Source organism: Fusarium oxysporum, chromosome VI (genome assembly GCF_013085055.1).
Source record: "Fusarium oxysporum Fo47 chromosome VI, complete sequence".
Lineage (NCBI taxonomy): Eukaryota > Fungi > Ascomycota > Sordariomycetes > Hypocreales > Nectriaceae > Fusarium > Fusarium oxysporum.
The window spans coordinates 964,340-988,410 of record NC_072845.1 but is presented as its reverse complement, the minus strand read 5'-3'; the positions used below and the strand labels follow the sequence as shown (position 1 = coordinate 988,410).

The window sequence follows — 24,071 nt, the reverse complement described above, 5'->3', positions numbered from 1 at the left end:
ACTCTACGCATCTCTCTTGGCGCAGTCTTCCTGTTTCTCACTTGCACGCCCCATTTCGAGCGACCTCAAAACACCATAGTCTCTCGTTTGATTCTTTGACAAGTACCCAAACGCTTCACGTGAGAGTAAGCAGGTCGGAGTAAGCAACTATCCGAACCTGTCACACTTATGCATCGATCGACTAACAGAGTCGTATCCAGCCAACTGACACGACCTACCAAAGCTCTCCAGGATATTGTATTTGGAGAGTGTACAGCAATTCCAAGCCCCCGTTCCCGTTTTCAAAATTCTGCCTTTTCAAGTAAACCTGAACGGAAATTTCGAGCTTGCAATGGCGTCCAACACCAATACTCTTCCTCAAGGATTCTCGGTTTTCCAGCCTACTCTTGGTGCTCAGCTCCAGTTCTTCCCTGCCATCGGCACCCGTGAGCTCGATGAGATGATCAACGCTTACATGCCTGGACCCGCCTCCAACCAGGAGAAGCGGGCCAGCATCGCTCTCGACTACTTTGAGTATGCTCACCTGACTGGGCAGACTTTCAAGTTCTACCCTATCTATTCCGCTGCCGACTCTCCTGCTACTGCCAGCCCTCTTCAGGACTCTGGTTATGGATCTTCTTTCAACACCAGCCCCGCTACCTCTAACTGGGATTGGAGCAATGTGAACACTTCAAGCTCTTCTCGCCGCTCATCTCCCAAGTCGACCTCCAGCCCCCAGGCCACCGATTTCTCGAACCTCCCTGGCATGAAGATCATGACCAAGGATGGACGTGATGTGACCAACTCTGCTTCCCGAGGATCCAAGACAAAGGAGCAGCGAGATCACGCTCATCTCATGCGAATCATCAAGGCTTGCGACAGCTGCAAGAAGAAGAAGATTCGCTGCGATCCTAGCCACAAGAAGCGTGGTGTTTCCAGCACAGCGGCTCAGCCTGCTAAGGTGACTAAGAAGACGAAGGCAGTGGCTCCAGAACCCAAGGCCACTCCTGTTGTTGTTCAGGATGCCTTTACGCAATTGACATCCCCCCAGCAAGACTTCTCAGCCGACCTCGACAGCTTGGCTGCTCCTACAGAACAGGGAGTTGAGCCATGGGAGCAATTCGTCCAGTTCCCTGCTGAGGATGACAACTATGACTTCTTCAATGACCCCGAGGGCTACTTCTCTCCTGGATCCTCCTCCTTCCTCTCTGAGGACTCTACGAAGCCTGTTACTCCCACGACAGAACAAGACTTACTCCGTCGTCCACGCGATGAGGACCTAGCAGGACTTACCGATCTTGCGGCGTATATGCCATTCAACCAGACCGAAGCCAATCACGACTATGTGGACTTCAACCTGTACTCTCCTGCATCAATCTTCTCTGAAGATGAGCGTATGGTCCCGATTGAAGTTTCCGAGCAGTCTATTAGTCAGCCTAGGTCACCAGCACCGAACCCACTACCGCCAAACGAGTCTTCGAGTGGCTTCTATAGTAGTGGCGGCGAACTTGGCGGCGGCGACCTAAATGGCGATCTGTTTGGATCGCTTTCTGTGGGCTCATCATCCGCACCTCAACAACCCTCTACCCATGGCCAGCTCGGCCGCGAAGACGTCTATCGCGACCCTGGAGCTGGCCTGGAGTATTACTCCGGTACCCCGGAGTCTAGTCTCGGCTCGCAACTTCTGAGCTCGAGGGCGAACTCATGGTCAGACCGCGACGCGCAAAGCTCTGTGTCTGAACCGCTGTCCTCTGTGGACTCTCAGCTATCCACGAATAGTAACGTACGTGTCTCACTGGTTATCCCGCTTCTGATGGAGTGGCAACTAACTTCGGAGAAGGTGACAATTAGTCGCGATATTATCGAGGCCCGCGGAGTAACAACAGCACAATTAGAGTCTCGACCACTCGAGACAACCGCCACTACTACCACGACTCTGGGCACACAGTCCACGGAGACGATAGCACAATCAAGCTATCAACCGATCGTGACGGAAGGCACAGAAGATTCATCGGGTTGTCGAACATCCGAGAATCACACTGTGACCGCCCAAGCGGTTCTCCAACGTGTCGATGCACAAGGCGACCTACATCAACCAGCTTCTCCAGATGCAGAGATTCACAATGTGGCGGAAGATATATCCCAACCTTCTCCCGCGCCCGTTGTGCCAGCTCACCAGACGATTGGCCTGGAAACTCAATCTGACCAGCCAAGCATGGAAGCACTCGCATCCATTGTTGCGATGTTAATCGCCTCGACCGTTTGGTCTTATGTCTCTCAGCAGTTTGTCCTGCAGGACAAATATCGGGAGCAGCAGACACAACCCGCTGTACTCAGTCAGCGAAAGGTCAATGGTATCATGCCCAGCATTCGAGAGAAGGTCTGCAGATTGCAGAGCACGACACGAAGCGGCAAGACGTCAGTCGGTCGAATGGTCTCGATGGACAGAAGTCTCATCGCTGTGTAGCGATGAATCCTCGTTGCGCACCAGGTGGAATGAATGGAGTTGGTATACAGGCTTTTGGCTAGAGCCATGATAGAGCTTGCACCCTTTTTTATTTGTTTTATTTATTGCATTTAGCATTGGGAGTGAATGGCCACGCAGTTGCGCTGGTCTTGACAGGGAATGGCAGTTGCTATAGAGCGAGCATCGGGCCCAAAATCAATTGAACTGGCCTCCAAGGCCGTGTAATATTTAAATCCTGTCCCTTTGCGATGTGATCTATGTTGCGTGCCTGGTGGTGTGAGTATCACCAACAGTAAAGTTTGTCCTGCTTGTCTGTGAATGAGACGGCCTCACCGTATTCTAAATATGTGTTCCGTAAACTCTGGGGGACTGTAATTCGATGAGCGGCTATGAAAGCGGGTCATCTGTATTAGACGGTGGATCAAACAGGGATTAGCGCAACAACGCGAGTATGAAATCTTCTCTCAAATTGATGTAGGACATGAGTATCTCGAACCCTTTCTCTTACTTTTTAAGGCTGGGGGAAACTTTGATAAGCCATTCCAGGCCAAAAGAAATTTCACTCCTTTTGTCTTTCATTAATTCATTTCTGGGGCCATAGGACGACGCAGCACGACAATACCTTGATCTTTTCCTTGTTCGGCGGCATCTGTACTGTACGATCGATTGCTTGTAATCTAGTGATTGCATGTGGCGATGAGCTTAGAGTAACAGCCAACTTCTGGTCTACTATTTGAGCTTTCTTGTTAAGTCTTGTGTGAGCTCTGATTAAGCTTACCGGATTATTGTTCTCCATTGTCCGAATTGTAAATACACAAAGGCCTGTGTTACTTGGTTTTGAGACGACATTTGCTGTCAGCCTATTGTTCTAGAAGGAGGAACAAAGGACCAGGGTTGAGGAAGAAAAAAGTAAACATCGGAAAGAGAAGGAAACTTTTGGATACGAGTGAAGGGATTATCGATAGCGAGGGTACGAAGGTGAAGGGACTTGTCACTGAGAAGTAAGGAGGAGGATTGAAGCCTGGGGGATAGTGAGTGAGGGAGGGAGTGAAGGTATTCAGAGGCTCGAAGAAGGAGACAAAGACAAACATGGGAGTTTTCAAGTCACTTGGTCTTTCGCCGGCCAAAGCGGCAGGTGCAAAGGCCTTGCGTCGTCTTTTTGGGCGGGTGCTTCCAGGCGAGACTGACAGTGCCAGTGACACTGATCAAACGGGCAGGGGCAACTCCAGTAACGACAACAATACTCAAAGGGAGAAAAACAACAAAGTCAACGCAGATTCTTCATCTACAAAACATCAGGATACATCTGCCCCGACTGATAATCGCCAACAAGAAGACGCTCTCACCAATATCGAAACATCTGCAACTACCTCCGATATGGTGTCGCCTCAGAAGCACGTCCCCCAGGGGATCGTGGACAAGGAGAACCAACCGCCAAACACGGCTCAGTTGTCAGAGTCGCTCTCTCGTCTGAAAATTGGAGAGGAGAAGGCTGTCGCAACATCCCCCAAGCCCGTCGTTTCCACTGCCCCTGCTGCTGCTGCCGCCGAGGATGCAGCTCCCGCCGTTGAAGGTGTACCTGCTGCCCCCATCTACACAGACCCTGCTGTCATAGCGGAGCGAGCGATGCACATGAAGTTCACTGAAGAAGCTCTTGACATGGTAAGTCAACCAACACACTTGGAAATGGCAAACCGTCCCCCGCCCTCTACTAAGACTGTATATTCCCTACGACATTTAACTTTTGGCTAACTCTCAACCCAGGCGCGACTTGCTCTCAGAACCAACGAAACACCCGTGGGATGCGTTCTTGTTCACGATGGAAAGGTCATTGCTCGAGGCATGAATGCAACCAACGTCACTCGAAATGGTACTCGCCATGCTGAGTTCATGGCCCTCGGCGCTTTACTCTCTTACCCTCCCAAGAATGGACCAAGGACAACCTACCTGAAGCCCAAGCCCAAGAATCAGTCAGCCGAAGCTTCTGATACATCTTCTGTCGAATCAGGACCCGCCGATGAGGGTAATGAGGATGGATCCAAGGGCCACCTCTACCCTTATGGCCAGAAGTGCCACCCTGATGCGCGAGTTGATAGATCTATCATTCGAGAGAGCATTTTGTACGTCACTGTAGAGCCGTGTGTCATGTGTGCTTCTCTCTTGCGACAACTCGGTATCAAGAAGGTCTATTTTGGCGCAGTCAACGACAAGTTTGGCGGAACAGGCGGTGTCTTCAGCATTCATGCCAACTCACTTCCTGTCAGTGCTGATGGCCAGACTGCCAGCGCACATCCAACACCAAAGCCTGCGCAGCTTCCAGACGGAAGTGGCACACTGGGCGTCTCGTATCCTCCAGGTGGAGGAGACGGTGGAAACCTGGAATCTGGTTACGAAATTGAGGGTGGATGGGGTCGTGATGAGGCTGTCGCACTTCTGAGACGATTTTATGTCCAGGAGAATGGACGAGGTAAGTGATACATATAACTCGACTATTTTGACTGATATGCTGACTCTATAGCTCCGGTGCCTCGCAAGAAGGAAGGCCGTGCAGCTCGATTGGCTGCTATGATGGAGGGCGAGGGCACCGGTGAAGGCACTGGCGAGAGCAACGGTGAAAGCAACGGGGAGGATAATGGCGAAGGCAACGACGACGAAAACGGCGAAGAAACGCCAACTCCGGATCTTGCTGCCACTGAACCCGAGCCCCAAGTTCTTGACCTGCCCACTTCAACTCAAACTCTGAAGGAAACGCCCGCGCCGCTAGGTGATCGTACCAACGTCTAGAACAGCGTTGTCGCGATGCCGCTGCCGCATCTGCGCCGTAAGAGTAACACAGAAAATGGTGGAGCCACGGAATATGTGGACACATCCCATGGAACCTAGCTGATGGAACTGTATCCATCAGCCCTCCGAGACACCTGTGCCAAAGTATTGAAAGCACAATTGGAGAGAATAAACTCATTTTAGACGTTTGGAGGGTCGAGTTGCAGTTTCGGTGGAATTTTGAACAGAATTGCTGTGGGAGGATGGCCTTTGACTTTTGATGCATTTTGGGCGAGCATGACGCTCAAGCGGAGGACATGGCGTGCGGGCTGCTGAGTTCCAGTCGATTGGGGGCAAGGAAGAGTGCTGTCACTGGAAGGATGGTGTTGTGGTTTGTGATAGCATAATACACTTATGAATAAGGCTGATGGGTGGTCATGGAGTGCTGGGTAAATTACCATGCGTGGCGGTCTCTACCATGGAGAGTGTAGATCACAGCAAGACCAGCAATTTTGGGCATGGAGGCCGAAGCTAGACTCGGTGACTCCTTGAGTTTGGCGGGAGCAAGTGACTGATTCACTGACTAGACCCCATATCCCATTCCAAATCTCAATTCAATGGACAGAGAGGCCAAGACTATTTACTTGCTTCAGCGTAGATATGAGCAACGATAACGACCCTGTTTCTACTTATACTGCCACTGGAATCCAATCTAATGACCTAACCATAATTAACAAATGACTGATACTTGATCAGGCCGTTGTGCAGAGTTCCAACTAGGCCACTGGGCCCAACCATACTCAATAAGCCCTTGAAATTCCTCTCCTGCTCCCGATACAGATTGGCCATCTCCATCCTTTCCTTGGACACCCATTTTCCAGCTCTCTGAGGCAGGTCTTCACTCTTGGCAACAGCGAAGCCCGCGCGTACTCCTATTAGTAATCCACCTGTTAATCCCTTCTTCAACCTTTGAGCCGAAGTCTGCGCCACGGCCGATTCTCCTCCTTTGACCAAATGCGAGCCGGCCGAGACAAGACCTCCGAGAGCGCCCATCGCGGCGCCAGAGCCAAATGCCGTGCCTGCTCCTTCAAACAAACTGTAGTGGGTGCCATAGAACTTGTTCTCAATCGCATTATGTGCCACGGTTGTCAACAACGACGATGTCGCGCTGATCAAGGCCTTGCTGCCGACGGTTGCAGCAGCACCAATGAGATTCTCTGTTGCAGTGCCCATTGCCAAACCAACTGCCTGTCCAAGGCGTTCAGTTGCGCTCACCATGTTGGCTGGTGTAGCCACTGCTCCCAAAACACCGGTGGCTCCTCCGATGGCCGCGTTGACGAGCACCGTGGCTGCGTAGCCGCCCCAGAACTTTCCACCTCGTTCATTGCGATGATCAAAAGACTACGTTGTACCAGCGATACCTCCACTGGCCAGAGCTCCAGCAGCAGCAGCAGCAAGTGGCGCCGCGGCTCTTCCTGTGGCAATTGTGAGGGCAATGGCGCCAACGACGAGGGCAGCTCCGAGGACAACGCCCAGTACAGCTGATAACGGCCAATGCCCAGAAGGATCAGCGTGATTTATAGGGTCGTTGTTCTCAAATGCCAGTCGGTTGAGTCCGTCAGTCCTGGCGAGGTCCTTGACTGCCAGAATGTCATCAAGCGTGGTAAAGCGGCCAGTAATGGGGTCGTACCACCTGGATCCAAAGTCATAAAGCTCTGTGCCTTCATCGAGACTTTTGCTTTCGTATGTTGAAGTCTTGTCGAAGTTCGTATCGCTTGGCTGCACTCTCTTGATCCTGGGTGTTCCGAAGTCGTCATAAGTGATGGTTTTGAGCAGACTTCCATCAGTGCTCTTGAACCTGTGTGTCACGTTTCCTTTGACGTCGGTGAATAAAGCGGCAGAGGATGGAGAATATCCAGAGGCATGTGTGCTGGCTTGCTTGGGACTGTCTTGCTACAGTTTCCGATCAAGATGCCAGCACCAAACAGTTTAATCGTGATGATCTCGGAGCCGTCCTTCTTGATCTGAATATTATAGTCGTCGCTGATTGTCAAGAGAGACCCTCCGTTTCCGGGAACCTCTCGCTTCACAGTCTTGCCATCTGGAGCGCCTGTCATGTTTGTTGTTTTCCCAACGTTGTCCTTGTAAGATGCAAGCAGTCCGAATGAGTCGTAGCTGAGTTGCAAACTCGAAGCCTCAGTATCTCTGCGGGTTGTCCTCCCAGCTCTATCATATCAGATATTGAAAGCTGTCGCGGCGCCTCGCTTTCCAGTCGCCGGGTTACTTCCGTATGAAATGGTCGTGTCCGCCTTGGTAAGGATGTTGCCTGACGAATCATATACATAGTTCTTCATATTTGCGTCTCCAATCTGTGAGTTCTTGAGACGCTTACCTTCATAGTTGTACTTCTTGGCCACGTTGGACATGCCGTCAAGATTCTGGGCAAGTTGATCTGCTCCATTGTAGATATACGTCTTCTGAACCAAGGGCTTAGTGTCTGAGGGAGACTGCCCTAGTTGGTCAAGGTTGTGACTGAGGGTGTACGACTGGAGATTGTACTCGAAAGTGTGCTGAAAATCGGTCTGTCCGTCGGCCTTGCCAAATGTGGTTTTGTTGGGCTTTTCCGTTGCATTATTATACTCAAAGGTGCCGTCGAGCCATGTCTCTCGCTGACCTCCTGGTCCCTCAGCGTAGACTTCGCTGTATGAAAGCAGAGATCCGATGTACTTGTTCAGTTTGGTAGCACCATTGGGATAAGACTTGGTCATTACCTGTCCCTGCCAATCGTACTCGAAGACTATTTCGTACTCAACCCCATCGGCGAGAGTCAAAGCCCGAGAGCTCAGTCGGGCCCGTTCGTCGTACTCAAAGCTAAGCTTGGTCTCCAGTTGCTTTGCTTCACCTGAAGGATAAACCGTCATCGAGGAAAGTCTCTCCTTGCCAGCATCATCGTACTGATACCTAAGCACTCTGCCATCAAAACCAGTCTTACTGATAGGACGACCTTTGCTGTCCCTATCGAACATAATCGCCTCTTCGTTGGCGTTGACGGTTTTCTCTAACTATCCCGTACCATTATAGATATAAGTCATCGCTAGCTGCTCCGGTGGCTTAGCTGGGTCTTGCATTCTCTGATAAACGTTGTCAAGGATCCGAAGCTGGCCAAGCGAGTTGCATTTCCTCGTTTCCCTCTTTGCTTGAGGATCGGAAGCAGACAACAGATTGCCGGCAACATCGTACGTGAACTCTGAAGTCAAGGCTCCCTGATTCGCAGCTGAGATAATATGCTCCTTTCCGTTGATGGAAATATATGTACGAGGCGCAGACCAAAGTACGACATTAGTGGCGCTCGCGTTTGGATCTGGTCCGGTAACAGTCTCCAAGACTGTTCCGCCCCCAATGGAATATTGCAGGCTTGAGACGGAATTAATGGCCGAGTCGTTGTGGCTTGGGCGAGTCTTGTTGAGGACCCGACCGAGCTTGTCGAATACCGAAGTTGTGCCTTCTGACGGCCCGGGCTGATACTCGAAGCTGTCCCATGGAGCTGACTGGAGGTTGAAGCTTTCGAAGAGGGGATTGCCGCGAGTATCATATGTCCAACACTTCCAAGTGACATGCTTGTCTGTTGAACTGCTGGCAGGGTCAACTCCTTGTCTAGATCGTTGAATCCTCTTCTGTCCAACACAATCAACAAAGTCTAGTACTTGAAGTTGCCCAATGTCTGTGTCATTGAAGTACGACAAGGTCGATGAGGTCAAATACGAGTTCCCTGCCGAGCTCTTGAAGAGGTCGTAGCTGTACTGCTGAACTGGATCCAGGATACATTTGTCAGACAAGAGCTTCATAAAATCGCTTGATGCCGCATACACCTTGGGCAGGAATTCCTTGGCTGTAGTTGAGAGAGTCCTTGTGACCTTGCTTTGCATGCGTGCCTCGATGTTTCTGCCGAAGCCATCGACGCGAGTACACGTGAGTCGTCCACTCGTCTCACGTTTGGCCAGCAGCTCGCCACTTGCCATATCATACGCAAGAAGTTGGATGGAATTGACGCCACGACCTTTTTCTACCTGTTGAATTGGGAGACTGTTAAAGTAGGAATCATAGGTCGTCGTGGTCGTGAGGCCGGCAGGGTCCATGGTTGATATCTCATTGCCGTAATCATCGAACCCATGTGTCGTGGTTTAAAAGTCTCCAGTATCATCCGACCACCTCTTGACGGTTTCAAGAAGGGCAGTATTGCTGTTGTATGTGTACTGAGTAAAGTTCACGTCTCCTTGTTGAAACGCAGTCAAGTCCCGGTTGGTTTCAACCGAGGAGAGCTTCATAGCCGTCATGAGACTCGTAATACCTCGGATAGATGTGTAAGAACAGTTCTCCCAAGACTGGAAGATAATCTGACCTTGCTGATGTTCTGAAACATATTTGGTGATGACGTTTCCATTGTCGTCGTAGGTGAATTGGGTCATCTGCACCCGGCACTGTTCCCCTTCTGTCTCGAGCTTGTCGAATAGCTTGTTGACATGATAGATATCACATCCATTCTGCTGAGACAAGGGAGTATCGTAGTCTGTCTTTTGGGATGACAACGGGGACTGTTGAGGATCTACTTTAGGGTCTGAATTCAGCGTGTCAACTTTAGACTTGAGCCCGATCTTTGGGGAAGTCTGGAAGTAGTGCTCGGTTGTCCAAATGTCATCAACGATGTTGTGAGTCGTGATGGACTCAAAGCCCAACCAGCCTCTTCCTTGACTGTTTACAAGAACTTGACGATACGTCTTTGCCATATTGACCTCGAAGGCCAACGAGTTTGTGGCTGAGTCGTTGGTGTGTTCGAGGGACGTGACAACATAATTGGGAGCGCCCTTGACAACATAGTTTCCAGGATCGGTAGGTGGATAGTTTCTCCAGTCAACGCCAGAATCGTAAACGTCCGGGTCTGTGAGACAACCGTACGAAAAGGCAGTGACAAGGCCCATTGAGTCGTTGGACGATGACAGAAGATCTGTCGGCTGGCCTGTGTTGTAGACAGGGACAATACTGAGCTTGCCTTCGGCAGTGAGGCTGTAGAAGAGTCATCCTCCCATTCCAATGCCACTCAGATCCGCGGGAATCACTTGAGTATTCTCCGTCTTGGGATCTGGCGTGACTGGGTATGGGACAATGGGACTAACCGCGGCGCCGCAGCGTCCAACAACCGACATGCATACAAAGCTGATGTCGTTACTCTGTTGGTAGACATAAGCCAGGGATGGGTAGAGCCCGCCATTGAGATTTGTAACGGAGAACCTGCCATCTCCCTTCGGTTCCATGGCGTTTTCAACTGTTTGCGTCAGCTCGTCACCACACTTGGCGAAACTGCCCATGCCGTCACCAAGCGAGACCACATATCTGAAGACCATGTTTGGTGCCTGGAACTCGGCCTTTCCAAGGACAATATCCTGAGTACCATCTCCATTTATGTCGCAGGACAGGATGCTCAAAACAGGCGCGTTGGCATCTCTCTTGGGAAAGGGACCTCCGAGCATGGAATCGATCCCAGTAGCTTTGAAACCCTTGGACGAATCGCCTGTTACGAGGCAACGGAAAGACGTGGCCTTGATGTCGTACAGATCATTGGGCAGTACCTCTTGCCACACACGTACAAGGCTGACAGCTCCAGTTCCCGAGTGTTTCAGGAGAAACCAATCGATCGTGTTATCGAAGCCGTAGGTGGTATCTGTCTGGATGACATCTGCCAGTCCGATGCTTCCAGAATTACTCTCATTGGCAACTCCTGGAAAGTTGCGAAAGGACAGATTCTGGCCATTGGGGAAGATTTGGACAACGTCAGCGACGCCAGTTCCAGTTATGTCCATGGCCATGAACTTGGACTTTACTACCCAGGGAAAGTTAGTCTGCTTGACTTCTTGAACCGCAGTCAGCCCAGCACCATTGCTTTGTGAGAGGAAAAACTCGAGCATTCCCCTGGCGTTCTGATACGGTATGATCAAGTCTGAGCGGCCGTTACCGTGAAGATCAGGCGCCAAGAAATCAGGCATCTTCGCATCTGGGCTCGTTGGATCCCACATAGGCATCGGTACCTGGACATTTTCCTCCGATGGAGTCCAATCAGTAATGGCATCAGGCTTCACGTCGGGGTTAGGCTTTCTCTCTGCTGTGTAGGTCTTGACCGTCATTACTTTGTTGGCAATGTCCCATACCATACAAGTAACATCAGTGAGCGCCTTGCCAGTCATATTCAGGGGAAGCAGGTAACGACATTGGACTCGGCTTGGAAGGGGTCCGCTGGCACCGTCTTGAAGAGATCTCCCGGTGCAGTATCCTGCGCGGTGTATGAAAACGAGGTAGGGAGAAGACTAACGGCCTGACCGTCTTTTTCTGAGCTCTCCGCTACCTGCGAGAGGTACGAATCGTTAGTCGTTGCCGACTGACCGTAGGTGAGGGAGTAGGTCCCGTTGACCGTAATCTCTCCGCCGATATTGATGCTGATGGAGATAGAGCTGAGGAGGTTTGCCCGGGTGATGATAGCTCCTGCAATGGAATGCGTGACCAAGTCCTTGCGATCAGCGTAGTGAAACTGGACAAAACGCGTCGCAGGAGAGTCAGTGACATCGTTGGAACAGTACTTGATCGAATCAAGATACGATGTGTTGACATCTCTGGTGTTCTCGGTCTGTGGAGAAGGGATGTAGTTGTATTGGATCGTGTTGCCGTGACAATCCGTCTGCTTCTTGATACGCCATTCTCGTGCCTTGCCTTCAGGCTGAGTCACGATGCGGCTATCAAGAGTTGTTCCATACTCAATCTGCCGTCCCATGTTGTCGGTGACCAAAAAGCCACCATCTTCACCCAATCACTTGACTTGAAGACTAGTGTTGTTTATCTCAGTGGTATACACAGTTTGAGGTCCATTGTATTCCCCGTCTATGTTCAACAAGTCTAGGTCATCCATTATGAGCTTAGGTTTGGAAGTATCATAGTCCGGAGGAGGCGGGTTGACTTTGCCATAGACGACCTTTGGGGCTCCAAGGTAAATGCTGGATACACCACCAAGCACCCAACTAAGCCCAATGATACCGTTCGGAGTACCTTGGGAATACTGGAGGGACAGATCAGGCTCATTGCCGGACTTGATGCCCGCAGGAGTCTCAATCTTGAGCATGTAGCGAGCAAGGCCATTATTGTCAGTATCGGCTTTGCCCTGTTGATGGCCAATAGCTGAGCTATAGGAAATCATGATGTTCTTTGTACAATGAGTCGATAGTTGAAAAGATATAATATTGAGAACATGGTGGAGATAATAAGTCTGCCAGAAGTAGGTCGCAAGCTGAAGATTACACTTACAACCTCGAGATAGTAGATAGATATATGAGGATCGCTTTTGTGATACTCAAGTAAGTCAACGGCTATCTTCCTCGTCCTCTCCGCTTACAGATTTCGATCAGCTTGAGAAGTGGCGGTTCAGACATTGGCACAACAGAGCTGAATGTGAATCTAGAGTTCAAGAGCCATTGTGTGCTGCCTGCATGTACCATGCATATCACGGAATGGTCTAGATGCCATGCTGTAGTCTACGAATGCGCCTACATCTCGGAATCACATACTGTATCTAGTGAGTTATCATGTCCCGGGAGGTGAAGAATCGCGCCATGGTGGATCGATAAGCTCGTCACATAGATGAACCTAGCTACTCAAGAGAAAGACAAGGTCTCAGGTCTCAGATGAGAGGCTCAGAGATCATGACCTAGAACTCGCCACGTAAGAGCTGGAAGTTTTCAGCTCGAGGAACTCAGCCACTTCCCAGCAAAAGCTGGTTTGAGTTGAGCAGACACCTTCCTCTTCGACCACAACGCCTCAAAAACTAGTAGAATTATGTCTCAGTTCAACGCCGTATAAGTCGCATCGCGACGACATACAAGATTGCAGCCTCACGTCTTACAAGGCTAGAGTAGCGGGGCAATATGTAAGGTCCTAGTACAACAAATCGTAATAGAGTATTTGGCGGGGAAACTCCTCGGTTTCGAATGACTACACGGCGCTGAGACTGGTTTGCTCTATACGTTATCACAAAGCAAGTCGTTATGATTTGTGACCAAGCATGTTGGAGTCGCGAGACAGAAATCCATTGCGGCGCGGGAGAAGAGCTTTCCGGTTGGTATTATCTAAGTATCTTCTGATAATGTATTCGCCAACATGTCGACATCTATCACTCGGCATCGCCGCAAGACCTCCGGGACCCCATTTGGGTGAGCTGATATTTTTGGCGAACGGGGGAGCTATTTACTCTTCTTCACATATCTGATTGTCTTGATACCTGAATGATGAAGTATAAATCCAGGATCATGCACTCAACACTCAATAACGACAAACATAGACACTTGCCGCCTCCTCATAATACCCTTCCCCTTAAATCTGTACTCAAAGCCGAAACGTGTCAATTTAAAACACAACATGGCTACCGATATGAACAATCTCAATCGTTTCGTTGCCCAAAAGAACTTGGAGAGGCTTCAGCATTATGATATAGCCCTTACAGACCCAGCTTCTGACAGCAATGCCATTATTGGCGACAAGTGTAAGCTCGCCTATTCCATTCCCAAAAAATGGAGCGACAAGAACCCAGACAGTATCAAGAAGGCCATTGAAGCGCAAGTGTTTGGCCAAAAGAACCCCATTGACTGGAACATCGCATTTCTTCCCTTCATGGAGAGTATGGCTGTATATTTGCGAGACTATGGCAAGATCCTAGCTGCATGCGAAAAATATGCCCAGTGTCAGGACCCTGAAGTTGATACGACCCCTGAAGATCTTGAGGACGCCATCAGCACTTACATCAGCGCTGCAGATGAAATTAACAACGTTGCCAAGCTATGGGGCATGAAGTTCATGCAGATTTGCGACTTGCCCCGGTGTCTATAATGGTCTGTTTGGCGACTTCAGTGAAAAGGGCAAACCGTCATAAAAGCCTTAAAACCACATTTTTGAACAGTTGGGGGTTATTGCCAAAACCCTTCCTCGGGATGAAGGCACAACAATTCGTGCTCACGTCACAGGACATTCACTTGGAGGTTCATACTCAAACATGTGCTCTGCCCAGCTTCTGATCGACGCCTCCAAGTTTCTCCCGGGGTTCAAAATGGGTGATGAGTATACTTTCGGAGCCCCTCGAGTTGGTAGCAACGACTGGGCGTTGATGAATCGCAGTCTTGCGACTGATGGGGATGGGTAGGTCTGGCGCATTGCAAACTCTGACGACATCGTACCACAAGTACCGCCCACTGATCTGTTCAAGATTTAAGGGTCCTTCTATCACACTGATCAGGGTGTCACCATCTTCAATGACAAGGCTCCCCAAGACATCGCCTCAGAGATCAACGGTCCTCCCCCGCCAGGCCGAAAGTTCACATCTTGGAAAGAGTTCAAACGCGATGTCATTGATGCTGGGCCGCATCGTAAGTTCATTTCAAGGCTACTCTGATCTGCTCAACTAACATTGTTTACAGTCCCCAACTCGTACTACAAGTCTATGGTTGAAGCAATCAAGACAACCGCAAAGAAAGAGACCACGAAAGGGAATGGCTTTTGAACATTGGGCTCTTTAAGTTATATACTAATCTACATGCCTATTGCAACCTCATCCATAATCCCATCATAACAAGTGAAACCAATAGTTTGTTAGTGCATAAGTATCGTAAGTCGCCGGCTCCATAGCTCGTAACCCCACAAAAGCTTCCACTGCCATAACAACTCGTGTTACAAGATAAAGCAATGGACTTGCAACCTTGATAACGGTCAATGGCCCATCCCATGTAAGACTCATCTTCCTGAACTGCATGCAGATAACGGATGTAATGACTGAAACGAGAGCGCTAACTCTCCATAGCCAACGCTCTGCCTCTGATGGGAAAGAGGAAGTCCATGATATCAGATGAATGGCTCCGAAGGATGCCCCTAATAGGCAAAGAAGTGGCCAGTATCTTGTCATGTAGAGACTTGAGTCCCACTCAGTGATGACGTTGTCAGCCTCGACTTCAGTGACAGTCGATTCAATCTTTTGGGAGTTAGGCTCAGTTGTGGAAACGCTTTCCTCCGCAGTTCGTTCAGGATCCTCCATCACCCCAACCTCATCATCCCGACAATCGCGCGGCACAACGTACCAAGCGATGGAATTGTCCTGCTTTTGACTGGGATCGGAGACGTCATAGGTGTTTTCCATTGCCAGACTCTCGAACTTCTCCCACTGAAGAGGAGTCATTTCTGGCAAGTTGACGACAGAGGCGGTGACGATATCCTTGGGCTTCTCCCACCAGAAAGCATACGTGACTAGTCCGTTGAACACGTAGGCCAGCGTCATGGTCTCGATAGTTGCCAAAGGAAGATGATGAGCTGAGCGCGTGATGCACTGCACTGTGAACCATACAACTTGAAGAAGAGCAGCCAGTTTCACCAGACCATCAGCCTTGTTCTTGTCAGCGATCTCCTCCTTGGCAAGGCCCCAATTCTTATGATCCTGCCATGATACCAGACCGTTTTTCAAGAGCCAGGCATACTGCCCAGGCCAGAGAGTTCGATAACCACCATTATCCCCAGAATTATAGCGTACACCCATCATACAAAGATAGAAGCCATGCACTGTCTTGAACTCATTGTTCGTAGTGGCGGCGCATCGTCTGACGGCTTTACGAGCTTGTAAGAACTCTTGTAAAGACTCAAGGCATACCATCTCAGGAGCCAGGACGGCTTTGACAAGTTGGTAGAACTTGTGCTGATGCCGAAGTTGACGAGAGACATGGATACGTGGATGAATGGCCGTCCAAGTGCAGATGGCGATGGTGAATAGGCAAGACGTGATGAGAGACCATGTGCCGCGGTTTGAATCTTCGGGGACCCAGCCCACGAACTCAGTTTCCGTCGATCTTCTTGTCTCTGTGCCGTTCATGGGTAACTTCAGTGAACTTGATATCGAAGGTTAGAGCTTGACATGTGATAGAGAAAGGCATGGTCGCTGCAGTTCATGCCGGGAAGCAAATATATTTCAGCTCGACTGTCCAACATCATGAGAATTCTCTTGCGTACCAACAACGCGAATAGCATCATGCTCAATCCAATGAATCGTTATCATTCTTAAGAGTGTTGGTTCCATCTAGGAACGGGCCGCATATATTAAGCGCCTGAAGTCAAATTTAGCATGTGTCCTCCACCAAATTGGCCAGTAAGGTTCTCCAATCGGCTGTTTTAGCGCCCGTCTCTCAAGTTTTCAGGGGTGTGGCTGCTTACGTGACGCCTGAAACTCCACCATGTGATAACGGCCAACATCTGGAGGTGCGTTACTTCTTGCATCTTGACACTTCAACCAAAACAGTTGCTTTTGTTTGCCCGCAACCCTGGGCCATTTTCTATTTCACTTGGCCTCTTCCTGTCGATATTTCTCTTTTTACTGGCCTCTTACCAATATGGCGGCATCTTCAGCCCTGCGGCCGACTATGCTGGCGCTTGGTCTAACACTTGGCGTTCCAGCCATGCTGTATTTCAGTATTTTGGGAGCGTTGGTTGTTGCGCCCTCACTACAAGCTCACGCAATTTACCTACACAAAGTTACTTTGACGTGGTTCAAGGATCTCAATACACCGGAGCAATTTGGATTCGCTCATCATCAAGTTACACCCTTCTACATCTCAACACCAGATGGAGTCAAGCTGCACATATGGCATGTACTCCCTTTAGCGACATATGAGTCGCACCAGGAAGGCTTGTTGGCCCAAGGGCCAGACGGTGGATTGGTAGACAAGTTTGAAGAAACTTTGAACTTCCGTCTACTAAAAGAGAACCCAAATGCTCGCCTGGTACTTTACTTCCACGGCACCAGTGGAACTATGGCCAGTGGTTGGCGCCCTGATAGCTACCGCTCCCTCTACTCAGCTGACCCAGTCAACACCCACGTTCTGACATTTGACTATCGCGGGTATGGAGAGTCCACCGGCTCACCAAGCGAAGATGGTATCATCACGGATGCTGTCACTATTGCCAACTGGGCTATTCATACTGCGGGCATCCCCCCCGAGCGAATCGTGATCTTTGGACAAAGTCTGGGCTCAGCTGTGGCCATTGCCCTGGTCAGCGAGCTCGCCCAGAAGACACCCTCCGTTCATTTCGCTGGATTGGTTGTTACAGCGACGTTCGCAGATATCCCCCAATTGACTGCTACGTATCGCATTGGCGGCTTCATCCCTGTGCTTTCACCAGTAGCCAAGGTGAAGCCGCTATTCGCGTTCTTTGCGCGGCAGCTTTCCAGTACTTGGGACAACATGTACAGGCTCGGCGAGTTTGTCAAGGCTGCTGAAAGGTACGATATCACTCTCCTGCATGCCGAAGATGACACAGATATTCCCATGGAGCATTCCATCAAGCTTTATAGGGAAGCCGTCCGTGCTGCAGAGGGTGTCAAGGACTTGACCGAGAATGAGGGCGCACTCCTCAGCAGGATAAGCAGCCTCGAGAAAGGTCGCGGAGAAGGAGGCTCAATTACTGTCTGGCCTACCAGCAAGGGCAACATTAGACTCGAGATTTTAAAGTATGGAGTTCATGACAAGATCATGGCGTATCCTGCGACTGGGCTTGCGATCAGCCGGGCGTTCGCTTCGGTTCAGAAATAGAAGGGCATAGAATATACAGAATATAGACACGGTTTCTCTCCCCCATTCAACTCCATGTCACTCTGGCATGGGAAGATGACTCTGCCCACCCTGCGTATCAGCTCTAAAGCTAACACAATCATGCTTATATACCAGATTGGTTAAACAATAGGTACATACGACCAAAGGTAGTGGAAAATACGGGATCCCGTCCGCTCTCCCATAGTCAAGCCACTAACCGGCGGATTAGTAGTTGGGTCGGTGACGACCAGCGAATCCCCGCTGTTGTATGTTTTTGTGAAGCTCGCCTTTTTGCCATTTACTGCATGCATGTCAGACTTTATCAACGGGTGCAACTGGAGGTTGTCACTAGCATGGAGCTTTGGCTTCACCTATCGCCAAGATCATTCGGAGAGACTCACAGCCCGCCTTGTCCCACCTCTTCATCGACTTGCCATTTTTCCATGACCGCTCCAGCTGATTCCGTGAATAGAGTGAGGTATATATATACTCATCGAACCAATCTGTAAAGCTGGTTGATCGGCATGAGCAAAGCTGTCTCAACAGCAGTACAGGCAAGAAACCCTTTAAAACCACCAGAAGACATAGTGTCCAAGGATCCAGGCGCTTAACGATATGTTAACGTTATCGTAACGTTATGCATCCTTTAACTGACATAATCTTCAGCGTTGTTGATGGACCTCATCATCGTTGAAAGGGTATTTAATGTCAAATTGCTTGACAGGATGGCGGATGAATATCAACTCTTCATTTCTCATTTCAGACGATCACGACCATCATGACTGAAAACAGACAATGCAACGTACTTGTTACTGGAGCCAATGGTTATATCGGCTCAGCAGTTTGTCGAGCCTTTGTGAGAGCAGGCTGGAATACCTATGGTCTCATCAGAAATCCACAAGCTCGAGAGGAACTTGCACTTTCTGAAATTATTCCGGTAGTGGGATCTTTCACTGATCTCAGTTTCCTGGAAACACTCTTCGTAGAGGTCAACACTTTCGATACAATAGTCAGTTGCACGGAGAAGATACCAGGCTATGCTGCACACTTCGGAGAGGTTATGGCTTGTGTCAAGAGACTGGCTGAGAAGAGCAACGAAAACGGAGTCCGACCTCTGGTTCTCTGGTCGTCTGGCTGCAAGGACTATGGTAAGACTGGACTGCACGGCACCCCTGGTCTTGTGCCTCATACTGAAGCGTCGCCATTGAATGTACCAGAGATATTGAAAGAGCGCACGACAAACTCTGCCAAGGTCTTCAACTATACGGAGCTCTTTGATGCGGCGGTCATCAGACCAACATGCGTCTTTGGATATTCAAACAGCTACTATGGCGCTATATTCGACTATGCTGCCGATCAGCGAGAAAAGGGATCCGAGGTTCTTCGGATTCCCGGAGATCCTAACAGCATCATGCACGCAACTCATGTTGATGATTGTGGCAGGGCCTACGTTTCTCTTGCGGAACTTGACGATCGACGAGCCGTAGGCTGCCAATTCTTCAATGTGTCTGGCTATCGTTACGAGACACTCGAAGAGGTTGCAGGAGCTGTAGCCAAAGAGTACGGTTTTGACAGAGGGGTTCAGTTCGTCCCAGCTTCTGAGGCAGAGCCATCATTTCCGCCAGGACTGCATTTCGTCTTCAGCTTCAGTCAATGGGTAGGAAGTGACAAGCTGCGGTCTTTGACGGGATGGAAAGATAAACGAGAGTTGTTTTCAAAGGGGATACACGCTCATAGGCTGGCCTACGAAGCCTATAAGGGCCGGGGTAATGCCAATGTCGCTGAAATACAGAAGAGGATTAGAGTGAACTTTAATGCAGAGAATTAACAGGGGCTCAAAAATTAGTAGCTTGGGACGATCAAATGCGACTCGGCATCTAGAAGCCGCGACTAGCCCTGTGAGCTCGGGAGGTACGGAAACAGCTGTAGAATGACGTAAGGGAGAGACAAAATGAACAAAAACGAATTTATTCGGATCGCCGGACTCAGCTATTCATGTGCTACTTACCAGGTTCTTAGTGGAAGAATCTGAGTCATTTCAACGATATTCTTATCAGCACCTCGGCACCTCTGGAAGACCCAATTCAACTAAAGCACTAATGAGGCAGGCAGTTGATCACTATTCAAAGCCAAAGCCAATGCAAAAGGGTCAGACAGAGTTTGGTCTAGACCAGCCTAAGCCATCCCTGACCAGTCAATCTCCTGTACCGTCTGACATTGCATCGTGCTAACGTTTAGTAGATGTCCAGTCGTATCAAACATTTAAATCTTACCTCGACCCCACAAATGACTTCAAGCGCAATGGAATGTCAATCTCAACGTCTTTGGACTAAACGATAACAAGCGTGCCTCGGCTTGTATCAAATATCTTCAATTGACCTCTTCAACTTCATCACCCTCCCCTGCACCCACCAGAACCCTACAAGATGGACCTCAGTCGCATCAAGTCCCATGGACTCGGCCATGTCGCGATTGATGACAGTGACACCGACAATGGCCCTTCGGGCAATGTCATCGACGATGGTCGCGTCAAAGTTCAATTTCACGACACTCCCCAAGCCCTGGCCCAATGGTGCGAACACCTAAAGGAATCCTTCGCGGGTGATGGAGCAGATTCAGAGCATTTACTACCGCCGAAGCCGTCAAAACCGCGTCGAACAAGTACCGTCGCCTTCCTCCCAGGTGTAGAGAAGCCAGCGGAAGGCCCGCGACTAAATATTGCGATCCATATCGTGGGCTCTCGAGGCGATGTCCAACCATTTATTCCGATCGCACAATTGTTGATGAAGCCTCCCTACGGTCATCGAGTTCGGATATGCACGCATGCTAGTTTCAAGGAGTTTGTGGAAGCACAAGGTGTTGAGTTCTTCAACATTGGGGGAGACCCCGAAGCTCTCATGGCGTATATGGTCAAGAACCCTGGATTATTACCGAACAAGGACAGTCTCAAGGAGGGTGATGTTGGGAAAAGACGAAAAGAAATGATGGAGATTATCTCTGGTACCTGGAGGAGTTGTATCGAGGCAGGTGATGGAATGGGAGATCCTGTGAAAGCGGCGAACGTGGAAAACGTTGATGATCTATTCCTTGCGGATGTTATTATTGCCAATCCTCCATCAATGGGTCACATTCACTGCGCTCAAAAGCTCAATATTCCATTGCACATGGTCTTCACAATGCCTTGGTCACCTACCAAAGCTTTCCCCCACCCTCTGGCTGCTATGAGCTACGGAGATGCCGACGCCAAGGTCGCCAACTACCTCTCTTTCATGATGATGGAGCTTCTAACATGGCAAGGGTGAGTATCTTGGTCCCCCTTTGAGTCATTGACTGACAATCTTAGGCTGGGCGACCTCATCAACAAGTTCCGCCGTCAAACACTTCACCTTGATCCCATCAGTCCAATGTGGGGGTTCCAGCTTCTCTCCAGACTTCGCATTCCATACAGTTATCTCTGGTCACAAACTCTGATACCCAAACCTTCTGATTGGGACGAACACCTAAACATCACGGGCTTTTCTTTCCTACCACTCGCGAGCTCTTACACGCCCCCAAAAGATCTTCTGGAGTTTCTTGAAGCAGGACCTCCACCAATTTACATAGGTTTCGGATCGATCGTTGTTAAGGATCCGCAAGCGCTCACGAATATGATCTTGAAGGCAGTCGAGCTCGCGGGGGTTCGGGCGATCGTGTCGAAAGGATGGGGCGGCGTCGGAGTTGGCGAAGTCCCCGATAACGTCTATCTCATCGGAAATTGTCCGCACGACTGGCTCTTCCAACGAGTATCGGTCGTTGTTCACCACGGTGGCGCCGGTACAACCGCTGCCGGTATAGCGGCCGGACGCCCGACCGTCATCGTTCCTTTCTTCGGAGATCAGCCTTTCTGGGGCCAGATGATGGCTCGCGCCGGCGCAGGGCCTGTATCAGTGCCCTACAAGGAGCTAACAGCGGAAATACTGGCCGACAGTATCAAGTTTGCTCTCAAGCCAGAAGTGCAAGAAGTCGCTAAGGATATGGCTATTCAGATTGGTGAAGAGGATGGAGCTGGTGGTACTGCTCAGGATATTCAGGACCGTCTTGACATTGACAGCCTTCGTTGCGATATTTGTCCTGATAGGCTGGCGAGCTGGCTTGACCGCAAGACAGGAGCGCATCTCAGTGGTTTCGCCGTCGGTTGTCTCATAGATGCTGGGCTCCTCCAGTCACAGAATCTCAAGCTACTCAGGCATAGACACTGGTATGTGGATGAAGGAGCCGAATACCCTCTTGTCGGTGCCGTAGCCGCCGTGTCAGGCTTCGCCTCAGCCATAGGAACCGCCACATCCGATTATGCCGAACGCCTAAGGAATTCCCCAGGTCGTGGAAAGACAAGGCGCTCCAACGTCGACGACACGCAAGAAGGGGTCTTGACAGATCCTGAAGAAGTCAAGACGGGAGAAGCCCGGCTCCGAAAAGGTCCACGCGGTGCAAATCAGAAAGACATGGAAATACTGGCGCGGAAAATGGCAACTAAGACACTCAACGGCGCAGAACCTGTCTTCCTTACTCCCAAACTACGTCGACCTGTTACAGGTCTTCACCAGAAGCATAAAAAGGCATGGAGGGCCCATGAAGGCGGCAGAAATGGACGCGTCTTCTATGTCACACGTGTGACAGGTAAATACGTAGGCGACCTCGCTGCAGCCAGCGCAAGAGCACCCGTGGCTTTCTTCTACAACGTCGCCAATGGGTTCCACAACGCCCCATCTAATTTCTGGAATGTTGAAGTTCGTCGTCGTGATGAAATCACAGGACTGGGTAGTGGACTCAAGGTTGCGGGCAAGGAGTTCGTCTTGGGCTTTTATGATGCTTTCAGCGGAATCGTGACAAAACCTTATGAAGATACCAAAGCGAGGGGAATAAAGGGTCTCGGAAGAGGGTTGCTAAGAGGTGGATTTGGGATTTGTGGTAACTTGGGTGCAGGTAAGTCACTGTCATTTCCTCAAGTCCCAGAGACATAGTTGCTAACCATGTCAAAGCATGCTTTGGTCTTCCAGGGTATGCTCTTAAGGGTCTCGAGAAGGAAATGATGAAGCACACAACGACGCCTCTAAAAGCAGAGCTATTGCTGATCAGGCTGAGGCAAGGCCATCAGGATTGGCAGAGAGCGACGGAGGGGGAGAGGGAGGAAGTTGTAAGAAGATGGAAGGCGTTGAAGCTATAATTTTTTCTTATGTTACAAGACTTGGCATATACGGTAAATAGATATTCTTAATTGGTTTTATAAAACGAAGGAAACAGCGCTGCCTGTTCGGATTACATGTTATAGAGTGTTGGTGTTTTTAAGACTAAGTCATTCTGTGTTAGGCCTACCAGTTTCTGGCTATGTATTTAATATCTAGGATAAGTTAAATAGTAATTAACTTATATTATATAAGTAAGGTCTAAGAGAATACTATCTCTAATTAGTTTAATTAAATTTATAATAAAATATTATCTTAGTTTAAACTACTGCCTTTTTACTAATTTTACTTTATTTATTTTTATATATAAGGTTAATTAATTATATATTATATTATATTTAATTTAAAAGTTAAAATACTAGTCTAGCAACGCGTAAAGTAAAGCCAAAGGCCTTAAAGCAAGATAATAAAATAAGGTATTTATTTTTAACATAATATAATATAAGGTGTTATATACTATCCTAAAAAACAAATAACCTTAATATTAAGTCTTAGCAGATTTTATTATATATATTTAATTAATAAAACTAGTTATAACTATATATTAATTTAACTTTTATTAATTAAGTTATATAAAAGTTAACCTAGTTTCTTTAAATCCTGCCTTTATTTTATATTTATTTTAAAACTTTATATATAAATTTTTTTATTTTGATTAATTTAAAAATAACTCCCTCTTAATAATAATAACCCTTTTAGATATATTAAAAAGTTACTTTTTATATATAGCTAATAGACTTAAAAAGGTAATAAAAAAGGCTATTTAATTTAACTAAAGGTAATATTAAACCTGACTTTTTTTTATCTGTTTTTAGTTTATACTTTATAATTTATTTACCCCTCTTCTTAGAGATATTACCTTAGGCTAATCTTATTTAAGACTTTAACTTATTATATAAGTAGCTTATACTAATTCTAAGGTTTATTTAAGCTAAACCCCTTATAGGATTATATAATCCCTCTTAATTATATAATACCTCTGGTTTA

At 48.8% G+C, this 24,071-nt stretch overlaps 9 protein-coding genes across 9 annotated transcripts; 7 read left to right on the top strand and 2 right to left on the bottom strand.

Moving 5' to 3' along the window:
* Window positions 1–66: 66 nt before the first annotated feature.
* FOBCDRAFT_39841 (uncharacterized protein) lies at window positions 67–2,679 on the top strand. The gene is made up of 2 exons (XM_054704973.2): window positions 67–139; window positions 201–2,679. The coding sequence occupies exon 2, from the start codon at window positions 332–334 to the stop codon at window positions 2,444–2,446; it is 2,115 nt and encodes a 704-aa protein (XP_054560948.1). The 5' UTR covers window positions 67–139; window positions 201–331; the 3' UTR covers window positions 2,447–2,679.
* Window positions 2,680–3,480: 801 nt separating this feature from the next.
* FOBCDRAFT_294363 (tRNA(adenine34) deaminase) lies at window positions 3,481–5,605 on the top strand. Its single transcript, XM_031187185.3, has 3 exons — window positions 3,481–4,108; window positions 4,211–4,913; window positions 4,965–5,605. Exons 1-3 carry the CDS (start codon window positions 3,536–3,538, stop codon window positions 5,228–5,230), a joined length of 1,542 nt encoding a protein of 513 aa, XP_031038320.2. The 5' UTR covers window positions 3,481–3,535; the 3' UTR covers window positions 5,231–5,605.
* Window positions 5,606–6,009: 404 nt separating this feature from the next.
* Window positions 6,010–12,446, bottom strand: FOBCDRAFT_240783 (uncharacterized protein; the record flags this gene model as incomplete). The annotated part of the gene is made up of 16 exons (XM_059610328.1): window positions 6,010–6,065; window positions 6,112–6,585; window positions 6,622–7,158; window positions 7,191–7,319; window positions 7,602–8,243; window positions 8,283–8,839; window positions 8,948–9,048; window positions 9,079–9,093; window positions 9,124–9,354; window positions 9,427–9,780; window positions 9,817–10,256; window positions 10,305–10,803; window positions 10,834–11,433; window positions 11,469–12,014; window positions 12,072–12,246; window positions 12,319–12,446. The coding sequence occupies 16 exons, from the start codon at window positions 12,444–12,446 to the stop codon at window positions 6,010–6,012; spliced, it is 5,484 nt and encodes a 1,827-aa protein (XP_059465093.1).
* Window positions 12,447–13,660: 1,214 nt separating this feature from the next.
* FOBCDRAFT_275207 (uncharacterized protein) lies at window positions 13,661–14,128 on the top strand (the record flags this gene model as incomplete). Its single annotated transcript, XM_059611499.1, has 1 exon — window positions 13,661–14,128. The coding sequence occupies one exon, from the start codon at window positions 13,661–13,663 to the stop codon at window positions 14,126–14,128; it is 468 nt and encodes a 155-aa protein (XP_059467339.1).
* A 217-nt stretch (window positions 14,129–14,345) lies between these two features.
* FOBCDRAFT_275206 (uncharacterized protein) lies at window positions 14,346–14,795 on the top strand (the record flags this gene model as incomplete). The annotated part of the gene is made up of 4 exons (XM_059611498.1): window positions 14,346–14,378; window positions 14,439–14,477; window positions 14,532–14,661; window positions 14,713–14,795. The coding sequence occupies 4 exons, from the start codon at window positions 14,346–14,348 to the stop codon at window positions 14,793–14,795; spliced, it is 285 nt and encodes a 94-aa protein (XP_059467338.1).
* Window positions 14,784–16,397, bottom strand: FOBCDRAFT_225226 (uncharacterized protein). Its single transcript, XM_054704970.2, has one exon. It carries the CDS (start codon window positions 16,146–16,148, stop codon window positions 14,859–14,861), a length of 1,290 nt encoding a protein of 429 aa, XP_054560945.1. The 5' UTR covers window positions 16,149–16,397; the 3' UTR covers window positions 14,784–14,858.
* A 127-nt stretch (window positions 16,398–16,524) lies between these two features.
* FOBCDRAFT_225225 (Alpha/Beta hydrolase protein) lies at window positions 16,525–17,940 on the top strand. The gene has a single exon (XM_031187192.3). It carries the CDS (start codon window positions 16,663–16,665, stop codon window positions 17,860–17,862), a length of 1,200 nt encoding a protein of 399 aa, XP_031038327.2. The 5' UTR covers window positions 16,525–16,662; the 3' UTR covers window positions 17,863–17,940.
* Window positions 17,941–18,166: 226 nt separating this feature from the next.
* Window positions 18,167–19,741, top strand: FOBCDRAFT_225223 (uncharacterized protein). The gene has a single exon (XM_031187193.3). The coding sequence runs from the start codon at window positions 18,641–18,643 to the stop codon at window positions 19,688–19,690; it is 1,050 nt and encodes a 349-aa protein (XP_031038328.2). The 5' UTR covers window positions 18,167–18,640; the 3' UTR covers window positions 19,691–19,741.
* Window positions 19,742–19,873: 132 nt separating this feature from the next.
* On the top strand, window positions 19,874–23,235 carry FOBCDRAFT_225222 (uncharacterized protein). Its single transcript, XM_031187194.3, has 4 exons — window positions 19,874–20,055; window positions 20,104–21,160; window positions 21,206–22,824; window positions 22,881–23,235. Exons 2-4 carry the CDS (start codon window positions 20,289–20,291, stop codon window positions 23,063–23,065), a joined length of 2,676 nt encoding a protein of 891 aa, XP_031038329.2. The 5' UTR covers window positions 19,874–20,055; window positions 20,104–20,288; the 3' UTR covers window positions 23,066–23,235.
* Window positions 23,236–24,071: the final 836 nt, after the last annotated feature.